Source organism: Tursiops truncatus, chromosome 1 (genome assembly GCF_011762595.2).
Source record: "Tursiops truncatus isolate mTurTru1 chromosome 1, mTurTru1.mat.Y, whole genome shotgun sequence".
Taxonomy (NCBI): domain Eukaryota; kingdom Metazoa; phylum Chordata; class Mammalia; order Artiodactyla; family Delphinidae; genus Tursiops; species Tursiops truncatus.
In genome coordinates, this window is record NC_047034.1 from 176,359,812 (window position 1) to 176,372,027 (window position 12,216).

At 52.7% G+C, this 12,216-nt stretch overlaps 1 protein-coding gene across 9 annotated transcripts in view; it reads left to right on the forward strand.

Moving 5' to 3' along the window:
* CTNNBIP1 (catenin beta interacting protein 1) overlaps nucleotides 1–11,388 on the forward strand; it is a 52,957-nt gene extending 41,569 nt beyond the window's left edge. For 6 of the 9 annotated variants that reach the window (XM_033843597.2, XM_073796451.1, XM_073796448.1 and 3 more), the window contains one exon: nucleotides 8,864–11,388. In XM_033843597.2, coding sequence (XP_033699488.1) covers nucleotides 8,864–9,264 — 401 coding nt within the window. In that variant the 3' untranslated portion in view covers nucleotides 9,265–11,388. The remainder of the gene's footprint in view (nucleotides 1–8,863) is intronic. The other 3 variants (XM_033843631.2, XM_073796454.1, XM_033843636.2) reach the window with 3 other exon arrangements.
* The last annotated feature ends 828 nt before the right edge of the window (nucleotides 11,389–12,216 follow it).

Consider the following 12,216-nt stretch of genomic DNA (forward strand, 5'->3'; position numbering starts at 1 on the left):
TCCAGGTGACAACCAACTCTGGACTGAAATTACTGTCAGGCCCCGGGAGAATTCCAGTCAGTGGGATGGGAAGCTAATCTTTTTAAACTTTAATCAACACTTTCATGAGAATTACCTGTAACCTAATAATAATAAAATTGAACCCAAAAATCTCATATACATTGAATCCGACTGAAAAATCAACCAGAAGGACTTGGTACATGATAACTTGTGTCACGGAAAAAGAATAAAAAATACCCCATGTTGAGGGGGATGAATTGGGAGATTGGGATATACACTACTGACACCATATATACCACTATATATACACTATTGATACCATGTATTAAATAGGTAACTAATGAGAACCTGCTGTATAGCACAGGGAACTCTACTCAATACTCTTCGGTGACCTAAATGGGAAGGAAATCCAAAAAAGAGGGGAGATATATATATGATGGTTGATTCACTTTGCTGCACAGCAGAAACTGACACAGCATTGTAAAGCAACTATACTCCAATAAAAATTAATTGAAATAAATAACCCCAAGAAAGGGAAAGAGCTGAAGAGCAGAGCTGGTCGCTCAGTTCGGCCTCTGGTTCCGGCCGGTGAAGGGCTGCCTTGACCTTCCTTTACCAACGTGATGGGTGCTATTGTGTAGAGCTGAGAGCAGGGGCCTCCAAGCCCCTGTGCACCTCTGCTCCCACTCCTGACACCCAGAAGAGGCAGACCTCTGTCCCGGGGAAGAGCATCAAGGCCAGTTGGGCCAGCGATGGCACTGTCCTGTTCACAGTAGCCCATTGATCTGGGTGCCAGGCGACCGCCCCCGGCCTCGAGTTGCCAGCGCAGCAGGGCAGATGGAAACACGGGCAAACACGTAAAGAATTTTGGGTGCAGATCACAGGATGACTGACCCTGAGGGAAGGGAACCCCCCTAGAAAGCCCCAGAGGTAGGATGTGTGTGCTGGGCTCAGTGGGGTATGGGGGGGTGAGGTGGGTTTGGGGCACGTGGGACTAGAGCAGAGCAGGTGTACTAGAACCCTGAGGGGTAACCCCACAAGATGCTGTTTGTGATGCTTTATGCTGCGGACATTATCCAGGTCAGTCAGATGGGCAGGATACGTGTGTTTTGCAGGTGAGGAAACGCAGGTGGATGTGCAGGGACTTGCCCAGTATCGCACGGGTAGGCAGGGGTCAGACCCAGGTCCAGGTACCGTGATCCACCAAGGGAGCCCAAGCCTGGGGAGGCGCTCGTTGGTCTGTCAGGAGGCCCAGGACCCCTGCCAGGAGCCGCCTCCCACCTGGGCCCAGGTACCACCAGGTACCTGGAGCCTGCCTTGGCTGCTGAGACCTTGGCGACCAGTGTCGTGCTGTCTCTGGGTAAAAGCCATCGTCTGGGAGCTTTGGGTGGCAGAGCTGAGCTGTATAGCAGCCCTGGGCTCCTAGGCTACGGCTGCTAAAAGCAGCACGTGCCACCAGGCAGGTTTGGGGCTGTCTGGAGGGAGACCTAGTCCAGGATGGTGCCCGAGTTTCACCCCCGTGGAGACGTTTGCCCTTGTAGGAGTGTCTGGGACCTGTTTTCCTGGGAGCCTCGCTGCCTGGCTCATCTCCCCAGAGCCAGTAGCTGAGCCGTGTAGGTGGGTAGCCGAGTAGCAGATGCTGGTGGGTATGCACAGCAAGAAAGTGAGCTCAGGGGGCAAAGAGGAAGCACCAAAGCCGAAAACCACGTGGTCAGACAAGGGGCAGACGTCGGGAATGGGAATCATTCCCTGGACGCTTTGGTGCGTGTGGCCGTGTTTCCTCTCCAGCCGGTCAGCCGTGTGCGTGGAGGATACGGAGTTTTCCAGGCCCCAGTCATTTGCCCTCATTGGGAGGGTGTTAGGCCCATTAGGAGGTCAGGAGGCTGAGATGCCCGAGCCCAGCATGGAGTAGTTGTGCTCAGCTCCGGCCAGGGATGGGCGTGAGGCTTTCAGAGAGGCTGGGGTGCTGCCGCCCTTGCAGGAGCCCATGACCCTGCATCGGGTGACGTGGGTGTCCCCACTTATGGCTGGTGCTGGTGCTGGGAGTCCCCGCCTTTTCTCTGGTGACATCTGTACCGGGCTGTGTCCTGAACTGTGGGGCACCGGGGCTGGAAGGCTTTGGAAGCTGGCCCAGGCTTTTGTTACCTTGTGTTGGTTTCCCGGGGAGGGTCTACTCTCAGGGCTGTTGCCTCTCTCCAGCCACCTGTGAGCATCCACTCCTCCCGGCTGGACTCTGCAGGAGCTGGAAGAGCTCTCCGCAGCCTGTCCCCCCGCAGCCAGGCGCTTTGCTGAGCTGTAGGCTGGACCAGCACGGTTAGCACATCCCTGCTGCCCGAGGAGGCTTCATCCCTTCCTTCCGCTGCCTGGTCTCTCTCTCCGCGGGGTCCCTCCTGGAGAGGGGGTGGTGGTGGTGTCTGGAGCAGTCCTCGTCCGCCCTGGAGCCAGGCCCAGCTCCATGTGAGCTCCAGGGTCTGTGCCTTTCCTGGAAAAGGGCAAAGGGCTCCACTAGGATGTCTCCGGCCAGGTCTGAGAAATAGCGGCCGGGTGTACCCTTACTCCGTCCATCACCTTAGGGCTGCAGCCATCTCCCTGTTCCTCTTTCCTGTTTTTTCTCATTCCTGGGCCTTTCTCCAAACCACACTGCTCCCTGCCCGCTGTGCCCCAGCACCCTGTAGTGAGCTGGCTTCCCGATGGCAGCATGCTGGTTCCCTTCGGTGAGCGGGACGTGGGCTGAGGGTGGTGCTGGTGTGTGGAGCCTGGGCTGGGCTTGTGATTCTGCTGGTGTGAATTCATCCTGAGCTTGCAAACAGACCAGTGACCCCATTGTCTGTCTCCCGCCCCCAGCTAGGGGCCAGCCTCCCTTTTCTAAGCTCCTGAATATTTGTCATTTTTCTCTCCCCAGTCACTTGACTGGACTCCATTAAAGGGGCAGAGCTGGCACGGGCCGTGGGGTGGGATGGCCCCCTCGGTGCCCTGCCCTGGTTCAGAGAGCTGTGCCCTCTCCAGCGCCTTGGCCCTGCTCCCCGTGGCAGGGGAGCCATGGGACTAGGGGGGCACCTGGCAGAACAGTAGGCGGGGGCAGGGGCTGGGCGTCTGGGCTCCTCCCAGGTTGGTCTTCTGGATTCCATGTTGAATTTTCTCCAAGATACCCCAGGGCTGCTCTGGTGTTGCGTTATAAATCCTGGGTCTTGGTTCCATTCTAATGGGAGCAGATGGATTACTGCAGTCTCTGCCAGGAGGCCTGAGCAGCCCCAGTGCTCAGGGTAACTGGAGCAGGACCGATACTTCCTTTTCCTAATAGAAAACGACAAAACATGTAGTGTAGCTTGGTCTTCGGAGTCTGCGTCGGGTCCTCCCTCTGCCTCTGATTCACTGAGTTGCTTCATCTCTCTGAGCGTCAGGCTCCTCACCTGTAACGATTCGTCGTGTATCACTGTGTTAGATGCTGTGGTCAGTGAGGGCCTGGGGAGGTGATTTTACACAGACTGGCATGAAGTGCGAGAGCTGGGAGCAGAGCACTGAGGCAAAGGAAACCGCAGGTGCAAAGGTCCTGGGTTGCAAGTGCCTGTGCCTGAAGAACAGCCAGGAGCCCATGTGGCTGGAGCGGAGCGGGGGGTGCGAGGAGGCATATAAAAAGGGGTGAAAAGACAGCGAGAGGCCAGATCATGGTGGGTCTTGAAGCCACGGTGTGGAGTTTGGAGTTTCCCTTGAGTATGATGAGAAATCTTACAATAAACCACCTTTGGAGAGTTTTGAGCAAAGGAGTGGCAGGATCTGACTCATAGTTTTAAGAACTTCCTTCTGACTGCTATGTGGAGAATGGACCCTCGGGGTCCAGAGAGGGGAGATCCAGGAAAAGAGGGTACAGGAGGCTAGTGAGAGGGGTAGTGGTGGCCTGGACCAGAGTGGTAGTAGGGGAAATGGTAATGTATTCAGGATACATTTTAAAAGCACAGCCAGCGGGATTTGCTGATGTGTTATACGTGGAGTGTGTGTGTGAGACAGGGAATCGGGAATATCCCAGGGTTTTTGACCTGAGCAACCAGGGGATGGAGGTGCCATGGGCTGAGATGGGGCAGGCTGCAGGTGGGGCAGGCGTGGGGCTGCACCATTTGACATTCCACCAGCAAAGTCTGAGGGTTCAAATTTCTCCACATCCTTGCTAATGCTTGTTATTGTCTGTCTTTTTGATTCCAGCTGTCCATTGGGTATGAAGTGGTGTCTCATTGTGGTTTTGATTTGCATTTCCATAATGACTGATGATGTTGAGCATCTTTTCATGCCCTTGTTGACCATTCATATATCTTTTCTGGAGAAATGTCTATTCAAGTTCTTGGCCCATTTAAAAAATTGAGTTGTTTGACTTTTTATTATTATTGAATTGTGTTACTTATATATTCTATATAGGAGTCCCTTACCAGATATATGATTTGCAGATATCTTCTCCCATTCTGTAGGTTGTCTTTTCAATTTTTTTGATAGTGTTTTTTGAAGCATAGAAGCTTTTAACTTTGGGGGCCTCCCTGGTGGTCCAGTGGTTAAGACTCCACGCTTCCAATGAAGGGGGTGTGGGTTTGATTCCTGGTCGGGGAACTAAGATCCCACATGCGGCGTGGCCAAATTGTGGGGAGAAAAAAAAAAGAAAAAAAGGCTTTTAACTTTGATAAAGCCCAATTTATTTATTTTTTTCTTTCGTTGATGGTGCTTTGGATGTCATATCTAAGAAACCATTTCCTAACCCAAGACTACGAAGATTTACTCCTGTGTTTTCTTCTAAGAGTTTCATAACTTCAGCTCTTATATTTAGGTCATTCCTCCATTTTGAGTTAATTTTTGTATATGGTGCAAGGTAAGGGTTCAACTTCATCTTTTACATGGGAGTATATCTCGTTGTCCCAGTACCATTTGTTCAGTTCTTTCCCATTGAACCCTCGGCACCTTTGTCAAAACTTAATTGACCATAAATGGGAAGGTTGATTTCCAGCTTCTCAATTCTATTCCATTGATCTATACCAATTTCCACCCAAACTTGTTTACAGTAGCTTTGTAGTAAGTTTTGAAATTCAAAAGTGTGGGTCCAACCTTGTTCTTTTTTCTCAAGATTGTTTTGGCTCTTCTGCATCCTTTGCGTTTCCATATGAATTTTAGGAGCAGGTTGTCAGTTTCTGCAAGAAAGGCAGCGGGGATTTGATAGAAATTGTGTTGAATTTCATCCGGTGATGTTTTAAGACATTGATGTTTTGTTCTTTTTAGAGTCCAAATTTCATACTTCATTTGTTAAATTTATTCCTAAGTATTTTATTATTTTTGCTGCTACTGTAAATGAAATTGTTTTCTTAATTTCATTTTCAGATTAGTCATTTCTAGTTTATAGAAATACAAATGATTTTTGTACATTGACCTTATATCCTGCAACTTAAACTTGTTTATTAGTTCTAATAGTCTTTTAGTGGCTTCCTTAGGATTTTCTATATGTAAGATCCATGTCATCTACAAATATAGTTTTATCAATACTTCTTTCCAATTTGGATGCCTTTTATTTCTTTTTCTTGCCAAATTGCCCTGGATAGAAACCTTCAACACAGTATTGAATAGAAATGGTGAGAGTGGACATTGTTTTCTTGTTCCTAATCTTGAAGGGGGAGAGCTTTCAATCTTTCACCATTAAGTATGATAATAACTGTGGGTTTTTAGTAAATGCCCTTTATCAGATTGAGGAAGTTCACTTTTATTCCTAGTGTGTTGGGTGTTTTTATCATGAAGGGGTATTGAATTTTGCCAGATGTGTTTTCTATGTCTATTCAGATGATTATATGGTTTTTGTCCTTTTTTCTATTGATAGGATATATTACATTAATTGATTTTTGGATATTAAACCAACCTTGCATTCCTGGGATAAATGTCACTTGGTCAGAGTAAATAATCCTTTTTATATGTTGATGTATTCCATTTGCTAGTATTTTGTGAGTATTTTTGCATATCATAGGTATTATGAATATCTATATTCATAAGAGAGTCTGGTCTGTAGTTCTCTTTCCTTGCGATGTCTTCATCTGGTTTTGGCTTTATCTTTTAATGGGTCAGAGAGTGTGGAACAGGAGAGACTGATCATCTTCTCCCCTCCTGTGCTCATGGCATCTGGTGGGAAAGGACAAACAGAAAGGACAAACTCTGAACCCAAGTCCAGACAGCGTCAGCAGAGGTACCAGTGGGGTGGACCAGCCTTGTCGGTAAAACAGGATAGTAAACCTAGCTGACGGCGCAGAGGCGGTGGGCTCGGCCTGCTGGCTTCCTTGTAACATCTTCCTGTTGTGAGTCCTGCGTTTCCAGGACAGTGAGAGCATCTGAGGAGCCCCCACATCCTAGCCTTTAAGGGAGAAGGAGGGACCATGAGGGTTAACCTTGGAGACCCCTCCTGGCTCTCAGGCTCTAAGAGCTTGAATCTTAATAACTAACTAAGCAGCTCACCCTCCCTGTTAGGTAACTGGCCCAAGTTCCATGGAAAAGAGGAAAGGGAAGGGCAGCATCCTCGCCCAGAGGCCTGTGAGCTCAGGTCAGGCCCTTGTTGAATGATGAGTACCAGGCCAGCCAGTGATAAGGACAGGTCAGACAATGCTCTGGAAGAGCCTGCCCCCGCTCGGGCCCCAAAGGAAAGCAGATCCCTGGTGGTGAGGCCTGGAAAACAGCAAGTCCTTTAGGAACAGAACAGAGTAGGGATGGGCAGCAGCTCTGTGGGCCCTTTCCGCACCCAGCGAGCAGCAGAGTGGGAGGCTCTATAAATGGGAGCTGCAGATTCCTAGCCTTCCCCACCCCAGCCAGGGATGGGGCCACCAGCTGGCGTTGCAGCACTGCCTCAGGTGTCTTGCTAAATAGTTGTTGGAGTCCCTGCATGACCTTGAGGAGGTGACTTCTTTCTCCACCTCTCAGGGTGTAGCCCAGCTACACACACTGGGCAGCCCCCGAGTCTGGGCTCCTCCAAGGAGCCAGTGGCCATTCCCTCTGCAGACTCACTCTTCCTTCCTGGGGCAGCTGGTGCTATTTTTGTGCCTGCAGAGGCCCAAGGTCCCTTCGAGAAAGCCCACGAGACAGGCAAGGAAAGAAGTGAGTGGGCTGTCCCTGTTCATTGCATCTTTTGCTCACAAGTCCCCTTTCGTGGTCTCTCTTCAGCCCCCTCCTGCTCAGCGAGCTGGAGAGGCGGCACTCGGGAAAAGCCGGCATCTGTTAGGTAACCAGCTCAGCTGCCGTGCAGGGTATGATGTAACCTTGGATTCTGTGGTTGCTAGGAAAATTCTGCCGCAGTGGTATTGCGTGGTCCGAGGACTGAGGCGAGAACAGAATGTTCCCGGGACGACAGGGGAAGGACTGGTAGGGCTTCCCAAGCAAAGGAGCCCAATCCCAAGAAGTCGGATGATTTGAGCTCCTTTCTAGAAGCTCGTTCCCCTTTGCAGGAATAGAGGTTGTACTGGTAACAGCAGAACCCCATCAAGGCAGATGGGGCATGTGTGGCACGGTTACTCCCCTGTGTAGCACCTTGGCCCTCTGGTGCCCCAAACCGAAGGACACGCCTGTAATGTTACATCCTTGTGGACGGGCCCTCCTTCTACAGCACCCATGCCTGCGTGCCTCCTCCGTGTGGCAGGGCAGTTAGGAAGGAGGTCAGGACGAGGCTGCCAGTGGGAAGGGGTGACTCCCTGTGGCGTGGACGGAGGTGGCCGACACCACGCCCCGGGGTGGGGGCCGGCCGTGGTGGCGTCCTGCCCTCTCCCTGACTCCGTTTCACATGTCCGCCGCCCCACCGCGCCCCGCTGCCCGCGCGCCCCTCAGTGGCCTTTCCTGTTTCTGCTGCTCCGATCCCCCTCCCCGGGAAGAAGTCCTCCAGCGGAACAGAAGAGAAGTTTGTCTAAAAGGCCATGGGCAACTGACTGTTACTTCACGTTCAGGGTGCTACCAAGAACGATCCTTTAGAGAAAGGGGAGAGCGGGACTTCCCTGGGGGTCCAGTGGTTAAGACTCCGTGTTTCCACTGCAGGGGGCACGGGTTTGATCCCTGGTTGGGGAACTAAGATCCTATATGCTGTGCAGCCAAAAAAAAAAGGGGGGGGCAGGGGGAAAGGGGAGAAAGTGGCAGGGCCCAGGCAGGGTCCGGGCCCAGGAGGTGGGGTGGGACCTGCAGGTCACCTCACCTGCTCTGCAGGGTCTGCCACTCAGTCCTTCCTGCCCAGCAGCTTCAGGTGGGGGAGGCAGGTCAGCATTTCAGGCTCTTTCCCTCCTTCCTGCCTTTTCTGGCTGCATGTCAGAGCCTGTCTTATGGAAAACAAGACAAAGGAAGTGATTTCATGAGTGCCTGGACCAGAATCCTCAAATCCACCATTAAAAATAACAACAAAAAGATTATGGCCATTATCTGTCTCCATGGGAGCCGGGCCGACCATGGGCTGGAAATGGGCCTGGCCGCGCTCCCCTGAGCAGGTGCTGGGTTTGGGCAAAGAGGACTGGCTGTTAGGAATTATGAGCAAGATCCTCCAAAGGGATCAAAACAAGAGTCTTAAGAAGGAAGAGAGAGGTTCCCAAGGGCCCCCAGCTTTGGTGACCTTGGAGCAAGGGTCACAAGCAGAGCCCTGCTCCAGGACAGCAGCCTGGGTTCTTGGCACGCTCACCTCTTCACCGTGTAGCCTTGAGCAAGCCTCTGAGCCTCGCCCCTGCGGCCTGCAGCCCACAGCCGTGCAGCAGGGCTGCTGGCCTACCCTGGCCAGGCTGTAGGGGAGGCCCAGGCCCAGAGGGGAGGTGGGCTCCCCCAGAAGCACTTTGTTCTCGGAAAGCACCCCGCTACAGTGGACTGACTGACACTGCATCGGGGGCCGCAGCCTCCTCGCCTTGTCCCAGGTTGCAGCCCAGGGCCAGAGGACCATCCAGCAGCAATTCTTTCGCCCTGGTCTGCAGGTGCAGAGGATGTGGTGATGGCGTTTTCCAGGTCGGAGACGGAGGACCGGAGGCAGTAGCTGCAAACCCCTTGGAATACCCTGGAGGCTGGCAAAGGCCAGGAGATCTGTGTGGACCTCACCGGCTGAGTGGCAGAGGGTCACCTTCCCTACCCCGACCCCCCCACCCCACCCCTTCCCGTCCCGCCCCACGGCCACTCAGAATCCTCCAGGGAGACACCAGTGGTGCAGTTACGATTGGCTTAAAGGGACGGACTCATGATTGGCTGCGGGAAGAAACCTTTTTATTTTTAAATCTCGACCAACGCAAACCTTTTTATTTCTGACTCTTATTTAAAAAAAAAAAAAAATGCGCCTCGGTGTATGGCTTCTCAGGAAGCTCTCCGAGCTCTGGTGCTTTATTTCGGTCACTTTTTAGGAATGTGAAGAGGTCCGATTGGCTGCTTAAACTGGAAAAGGATTTTGATTGGCTGGCTAATGGGAAACGGTTTTTTTTCTTTGATTGGCTGCAGGTGTTCTGCTGATGGCAACAGCTCCTCTCTTTTGAATGTTGAAAACAGGGTTTGGGACGTTGGTTGTTATATTTGACTTGAAAAAAGAAAGAAAGAAAGAAACCAAGTGCGCTTTGCAATATTTATTACACAAAGAGCTTGCTGCTGCTGCTTTGACGTGTTTTTTGTTTGTGTTTGCATTTGATTGGCTTTCGATATGTGTGTTTGGTTTCCCATTGGCTCACCCATGACTCCTGTTGCCATGGGCTGCCCACCCCCTGCTGCGTGCGGGCCCTCTCCAGCCCGGGGGTCCACCTAGAGAGTGCTTTTGCTTTAATGACCACAGCAGGCTCCATCAGCGAGGGGACCCCTAGGACGCCAAGCAGGGCCCACAGCTGGAAAACAGGGCCCCAAGGAGGTTTGTGTTGTCCTGAACGAGCAGCCCAGAGCTTAGAGGTGACCATTAGCCAGGATTTACACGCATCACTTCATGAGTTGGCAACCAGCCAGCATCCCTTGGTGAGAATGGAATCGCTCACACGCGCCATCCGGGCCTCTCCAGCCTGCCCGCGCTGAGCCATTCCCTCCATATTCAACTTCCTGAGGCCTCATGGTGGGGGCTCCTCTTATAAGGGGCAGGAGCTGCTCCCAGCTCTGAGACCGCGAAACATAGCAGAGGTCTCTGCCCGACAGCCCAGAACCCCCACAAAGGCCCCAGCTTGGCTCACAAGGCCCAGGAGGCCTTTGGCGCGAAACGCGCCCTCCCACCTCCCCCAGCCTCCTCCCGAGGTGTGCGCTGCCAGCGCAGTGGGTCCTGACCAGCCCTGGGAGCTCTCTCATCCGAGGCCGTGCCCTTCACTGCACTGCCTTCAGAAGGGTCTCTCTCCGCAGCAGCCTGGAAGGGACAGTGTCATTATTTATGAAGTGCCCACTGGGACCGCTGGCTGGGTCTTCAGTGAGCGAGTGCCACCCGGCTGGCCCTCAACCCCGCCCCCAGAAAGACATTGCAGAGCAGTGGTCTTTGAAGGGCTGCAGGAGCCCCAAGTCTTCCCACCTGCCCTCCTCCCCCTGGAGGCGGCCTGTCCTGCTCCCTGCATCTCTCGCGGGAGTGGAATCTGGGTGGGGAGTTGGAGGAAGATGCGGGCCTGGGGAGGGGAAGCCTCCCCACGCCCCCGCCGCGACCTCCCACCCCCATCCCGGAGGTAGTAGATGGCTGAGGTCTCCTTCTCACCCCCGGTACCCAGAGCCAGGAGAAGACGCTAAGGGCCAAACTTCCCCCTTCTCGGGGCTTGGGGCTGTCGTGGAGCAAGGGAGCTGAACGCCAGCGTGTCCCGGGCCCCAGCCCCCGGGAGCCCCATGGCCCCGTGGCCGTTCACACTGTGCTCTGAGCTTCCTCTGAGCCTTGCCCCAGCGGAGGACTTGACACGACCTAGACACCCCATCCTCCTACACACAGGGGCCCCCCGCCCTGGCTAGCTGGCCATTAGTCTGAAAAGGCCGTTGATCCCCAGGGGACAAGGACTGTGGACCCCAGCAGGGGCCTGAGAGCATCCTCCTCCAGGGGGGGCAGTGCGTGTACACACACATGTGTGTCTGTACTCGTTCCCAGCTCAGTGGCCCGCAGCTCCAGCTGAGCCCCTGGGGAAAGGTGAGTTTTGTTCAGTCTCCCCCCACCACCCAGGTTGTAACATCTGTTATCAGCTGTCTTTGCCAGTGTTGCCGGCTGGCCCCTCTCCTTGTACCTGTAGCCCCCGTCAAGGGTCCGAGTCCTGGCTGACGGTGTGTTCCTGCCCCAGTCTGTCCTTGTCAGGGTCATGGGCCTCCCTCTTGTAACTTGCGATGGCCCTGATCTGTCTCATCTTCTGCAGAAGAAAAGTGGAAATGTTGCTGTGGCTTCGTATTTCAACTAAAAATATTTCTGTTGAAGAAAATAATTAACAATAAAGATTTTTAATAGTTTGGTTCATGAGCTGATTTCCCCGCATCACGTGGACTCTGCTGCTGGGGCCCGCCCTCCCCGAGGAGGGGCGAAAACACCATGTTTGCTAGTTGAATTGTCTATGACCTGGAGTGGAGCCGGGGGTTTGGGAGAATTCCCAGATCTACCCACCCCAGCTGACACGTCTGTAGGAAGGGTGAGCCCCCTTTTTGACCTGGAGGTTCCCAGTATTGTCCTAGTTGGGCTGAGGTCAGTAATCCTCAGACGTGGCCTCCCCACTCCATGCTCTCAAGCAGACACTGAGCACCCCGTCTATCCAGACACCCCAACATCCTGTGTGATGGCAGTGGTCTTAGAATGCTTGTAACAAAAGTCCAAACAGACTATCCATCCGTCCATCGTCCCAGAAGCAAGATCCGTTGGTGTTTGGCTGTATATTCAAGTTCGGAAGCTAAAGTCATTTCTGCTTGAGGAATTTTTGCTTTGGAAGCATTTTCTAGAATTTTTCATTTCCACCCTTCATCGTCCCATTTTAGGTCTTTATTTATTTTTTTTCTGCTTACATGGACTCAGTCCTTCTATTTCCTTTTCAAAGAGTTTCCCTGGGTGCTGAATGCTATGAGGTTTATAGAACATGGGGACTGACGGCACAATCGACAAAATTAAATCTTAGGGTTGGAAGAGATGTTGGAGGTTGTCTGGCAGCCCATGTAGTAGCCAGATGTGTGAGTCCCCTCTGAAGCATCTCAGAAAGGGCTTGTCTGGCCTTTGCTTGAATACCCTGTAGGACTGGGGAACTCACTACCTCACAAGATAGCCCATTCTACCTTCAGGTAATTTATGCGCAG